General features: G+C 38.2%; 1 protein-coding gene across 1 annotated transcript; it reads left to right on the top strand.

Moving 5' to 3' along the window:
• The first annotated feature begins 240 nt into the window (after positions 1-240).
• Positions 241-4359, top strand: lsm3 (LSM3 homolog, U6 small nuclear RNA and mRNA degradation associated). Its single transcript, XM_005724372.2, has 4 exons — positions 241-340; positions 2826-2936; positions 3109-3204; positions 3608-4359. The coding sequence occupies exons 1-4, from the start codon at positions 320-322 to the stop codon at positions 3686-3688; spliced, it is 309 nt and encodes a 102-aa protein (XP_005724429.1). The 5' UTR covers positions 241-319; the 3' UTR covers positions 3689-4359.
• Positions 4360-4888: the final 529 nt, after the last annotated feature.

Below are 4888 nucleotides of genomic sequence, written 5' to 3'. Positions count from 1 at the left end.
TGCTTCCTACTCTCACTACAGATCACAGTTATCTGCAAAGATCGTAGTTAATAGGGTTTCCTGCCTGACCTCCACTGTAAACCTGTCCATTGCCACTGAAAACAAGCAGATCCCTGATGTAATCTCACCCCCACCTTGCCTATAGCTGTAACAACATAAATAATTAAAATGCAATTAAGTAATGTAACCCTATCCCTCTTCCATCGTTATGTTTATAGTCTCATCCAGGAGGCGTGCTTTGTGTTATGTGAAAACGCGGTTTTTTGCAGACCTGGCAACCTCCCCACTGGTTCGGTCATTCGACGCAGACTCAAACATCATGGCGGACGAAGTTGAGCAGGTTGGTGTAACTGCCTTCAATTCTGCTGTTGTTCTTTTAACAGCGTGCATGTAATCATCCCATGGGTGAAGAGGAGACAGGTTTACCCGTGTACTTGATGTAACGAGCTTATTGTGTAACTTTGTTCATAACTGATGTGGTAAAAGCGCGGAAGGGCCTGTCAAAAGCTAGCTGATTTAGCATGTCTAGCGTGTAAATGCTACCGCCAGTAGGATTTGCACCACTGTTCTTTAGGCAGAGCAGAGCGTGTTAGCGCAGGATTACCGCTAATGTATGTCCACGTTTAATTTTCTTTATCTGTTTTTAGTCTAAAGTTGGGTTAGTTAGGTCTGTAGCGTCTGGGTTGCAGTTCACAGCTATTTGGGCTAAACATTAAACAACTCACTGAAAACTCAGTTAACTCATGGAACACGACGTTTCTTCACTTTGCCTCAAATATTTTGGGTGTTTACACCAAAACTGCTCGAAAGGTCTGCATTTAATTCTGGCCTATGTCATTTAGAAATGATAATCACTCGATTATTCATGTCACAGAAAATGCTAACTTGAGAAGAGACTTGTACATGGGGGTATTTGTTGTGTTTTTAATCTGTATTAAAGTAAATTCATATTATTTTTGGTTCGGGCATAAGGAGTTTGCAAAGAAAGCGAGTGGGCAGAACAAGCAATAGGTCATTGCATCTCAGCTGTGCCTGCTGCTCGACCATATTAGAAAATATTCCACGTTTCATTTTACATTATTATGAAGTGCGACAGTTTCCGAATGTTATATAGTTTATTTTTTTTGGTTTGTTTTTTATTAGTGTGTGCTCCAATATAGGACTGCTTACATTTTTTCATATCTATTTAGCCAGTGCTCAGGCATTTTTTGATGTTTGATGACCTGGGCCAAATTACAGATATGGTAGGGAAGACTAGTTTAAGTTTCCAGCTTTTATTTTTATACATTGTTTTATTTTTGGATATTCATGTACAAGTATTGCCTCCGATTTTGAAGTCCGGAAGAAAAAAAAAGTGGATGGACAGAACATTAAAAAAAAAAAAAGTAACTTACATGTAGTTAAAGTTTTAAATACATGTAGCTAAAATTACACAGCAATCATTAAATGTCCAAACTTTAGACCGTAACATTTTTAAGCAAATCAGGGATGATCCCACAGAAAATGTTCTAAGGCAGTTGAACGTTAATATCCTGTTGATATGTCAAGCATACATGTTAGGGTTGGTTGATATGGCCTAAAACTCATATCTCGATATTCTTTAGCTGGATGGCGATATACGATATATATCTCGATATTTTTTTTAAAGCCATAAAGAAAGAACAAAAAGAGTTCTTAGTCACGCTGTGTCCCAGATCTCACATCTTTATTAACATACAGCGTAGATGTACATGAAAAAATTACTCAGAAATAAATTATCAGCATTTATTAAATTATAATTCTCCATAAATAAAATAAAACAATGTTGTTTTTGTGGATAACAAAACGCTCACAATTGTGCAGTCAAAATGTAAATTAAAAGACGCTTAGCATAATAACAAAGACAGACAGATTTCGCAGCTGCTCTGTTCCCAACTTCTACTGCGTGACTGACAACCTTGAGTTTGAAATCCGCTTCGTAACCATGTCTCTTACAGGTGCCATTTGTGGTCCTTATATGCACACAATACGATAATTTTACGTTGAAGCACAGTATGCATTACTCCGCGAGGCTCCAGACTACGGTAGCCGTAATGTTCCAACAATCCATCAAGCAGTGCGGCTTCGTAGCTTACCAAAGTCGTACTAAAGCATTTTTGGCAGATTGCTGAGCGCCGTGTACCACATAAAAGCAGTTTGCGGTCAATAAGCACAACCAGAATTCATACATAAGGCGCGCTGTCGATTTCTTTATAGGTTATAGTCCGAAAAATACGGTATACGAGTTTTGTAAGGTAGTTTGTTTCGGGGCAGGAGGCTGGGAGACTTCGCGGTCTGGGATACAGCACACAGTTTCTCACACACTCTTCATTTTGCACTTTATGGTGCTGTTGTAAATGGTGAAAATACTAGTAGTGCTAGCTGCACGGCCTCAACACACCCCACGCACGGGGCGACCTGCGGTAACTCGTTAATGGAGATTTGCCGCGTTAATACAGTTATGGCGTTAATGTCATTTTAACGAGAGTAACACTGCCGCACTAAAATAGTAATTTTTTTTTTTACCGACCAGCTCCTCTTTGATAGCTGCCGTGTCCATCTTGTCGTTACCTGCAGGTGAAGCGATGGGGGAGGGGGAGTTGTGTTCAGTGAAGGAGAGAGGCGAGGCAGAGTAACACAGCATAGAGACGAAAGAGAGGCAAACTTGCGGTTCCACAAGTATAATTATAACGTAACATAGACTATATCGATATAAAGGATATTGTCACATCTCTTATCTTGTATAAAAATATATCGATATATCGCCCAGTCCTAATACATGTGTCATTTTTTTCTGTGTGCTGCAGCAACCAACTACAAACACAGTTGAGGAGCCACTTGATCTGATCAGGCTCAGTCTAGATGAGCGAATCTACGTCAAGATGAGGAATGACCGCGAGCTCAGAGGCCGACTTCATGTGAGTCTTGTGCTGGGTTTTGTTGTTGTTGTTGCTGTTTTTTTGTTGTTTGAGTGCTGCAGGTGTGACCCTGGCTGCTCGGAAGACTTTTTAAAAACAAGCACTTCAATTTCTTTTGGAGTGTTTTTGTCCTCTTATACTTTGCACTCTTATTTGTTCTTGTTTGTCCCAGGCTTACGATCAGCACTTGAACATGATCCTTGGTGATGTGGAGGAGACTGTGACGACAGTGGAGATCGATGAGGAGACTTATGAAGAACTCTACAAGGTGCCACATCATTTTCATTCCAGTCCCGTTGCCCTTTTGGTTTAAGGTGCTGGTGGTCTATTGTGGCATTGATCTGAGTTGAACCTGTTTCATCTTTTAAAACTGTTAATGTGTCATTCAGATAACAGACAGTACTTAATGGATAATATTTCACTGACTATTTGTTATATCATGGCCTCAAAAATGCAGTCTGTACGCTGCTCTGTTTTAACAAGGGTTAACATTACTGAGAAAATCACAGGGATCATCTTAACAACAAAAATGTAATTAAAGCAAATGCATGTTTTAATTTTTAAGTAAAATATATTTAGTCTTTGTTGTTAAACACATTTATTGGAAGCTATGTGTATACAATATTTTAAGTAGTGAAATATTTTAAGTGTGAATCTTTGTTTCGTTTCAGTCTACCAAGAGAAACATCCCCATGCTGTTTGTGAGAGGTGACGGTGTTGTCCTTGTAGCTCCACCTCTCAGGGTGGGCTAACTTCGATTACATCCTGGTGTGAAGCAGGGTTTGCTCAAGTACAATTTCAGCCCACAGAAGAGATAAAATCTCTTTTTTTTGTCAACATCATCCACTCACATGAGACAAATGATTAATTTTTGTTTTGTTGTCAGATGTAAAACATGTCGATGGAAAGAAGAGAGAACTTTTGTAAGTCAGTGTTTAATAGGTGTTATTTTGGCAAGTTGCCATTTTTCAAGCCACATTTTCATTTAACAGGATATTTAGGCTATTTCAGAACATTAGATCAGGTAAAAAGTCAATTTTAAGTTCCAAAGCTAAGAATACTCATTATGTTTAAACATAATCGCATCATTTTAGTTATCTGTGACTGTATGCTCTTTGTTTAAAAAGGCTCACCAAACGTACCGCTGAGCGATATGTATGATTCTTAAGTTTTAAATTTTGTCAACTGTAACTTTGGTTTGTTCCGAGCAAAAGTCTGTCAGTTTACTCCAAACAGAAGATCTGTGAATATGTTGGGGTGTTTTTTGGTTTCTATCATAACATTTTAGTTGAATATTTTATATTTTTGTAGTACTGTGCAGGATGTGGGAGTAAATCACACACAGATGTGTCAATGTGTGCAAAGATTTTTCAGTTTGGTCTTGTAAAGTTAAATAAAAAAATAAAAGTAATTGGAAAATTTATTGATTGTCGTGTAAATAAGCTGAAATTTGTTGGCAGCTGTGACTCAGGAGGTAGAGTGGGTTGTTAACTGGTTGGTGGTTTGAATCAGCCAGCACATCAAACTATTCTTGGGCAAGATACTAAACCCCAAATTGGCCCAGGTTCGTTGGTTAGAGTGGGTGGTAAAAAGTGACTGAAGGTATGTAACTAAGTGCTAAGGGAACGTGTGTGAATGAGTGAATATGGCTTGTAGTTTGAAATGCTTTTAAGTACAGAGTAGAAAAGCTGTTTGCAAGTAAAACTCAATTTAGCAGACTGTATACAATTTTTATACTACAATATGTTGTTGATACAGTCCAGCTTTTTACTGTAGGTGTTATTTGTGTCATTATGCAGTTATATAACATTTTAAATTGCAAATGCACCACTGCATTAGCAACATTCTAATGTAACATCGGAGCAGAACTTTCAGGGTCTATTGCATGCTGTCAGGATTGTTGTATTGTTGCATTGTAACCACTAGATGTCAGTGTACATCAAAAAAAAAAA

The sequence above is a fragment of the Pundamilia nyererei genome, unplaced genomic scaffold (genome assembly GCF_000239375.1).
Source record: "Pundamilia nyererei isolate P.nyererei 1_Seehausen unplaced genomic scaffold, PunNye1.0 scaffold00012, whole genome shotgun sequence".
Taxonomy (NCBI): Eukaryota; Metazoa; Chordata; class Actinopteri; order Cichliformes; family Cichlidae; genus Pundamilia; species Pundamilia nyererei.
This window is presented reverse-complemented; position numbering and strand designations above follow the sequence as displayed.

What these genes read in the sequence shown, in the direction of transcription:
- lsm3 (XM_005724372.2), top strand. Translation starts at nt 320, where the DNA reads ATGGCGGACGAAGTTGAGCAG. An exon ending in TGGCGGACGAAGTTGAGCAG is followed by an intron (nt 341 to 2,825) that starts GTTGGTGTAACT and finishes TGTGTGCTGCAG; the next exon opens with CAACCAACTACAAACACAGT. An exon ending in CTTATGAAGAACTCTACAAG is followed by an intron (nt 3,205 to 3,607) that starts GTGCCACATCAT and finishes GTTTCGTTTCAG; the next exon opens with TCTACCAAGAGAAACATCCC.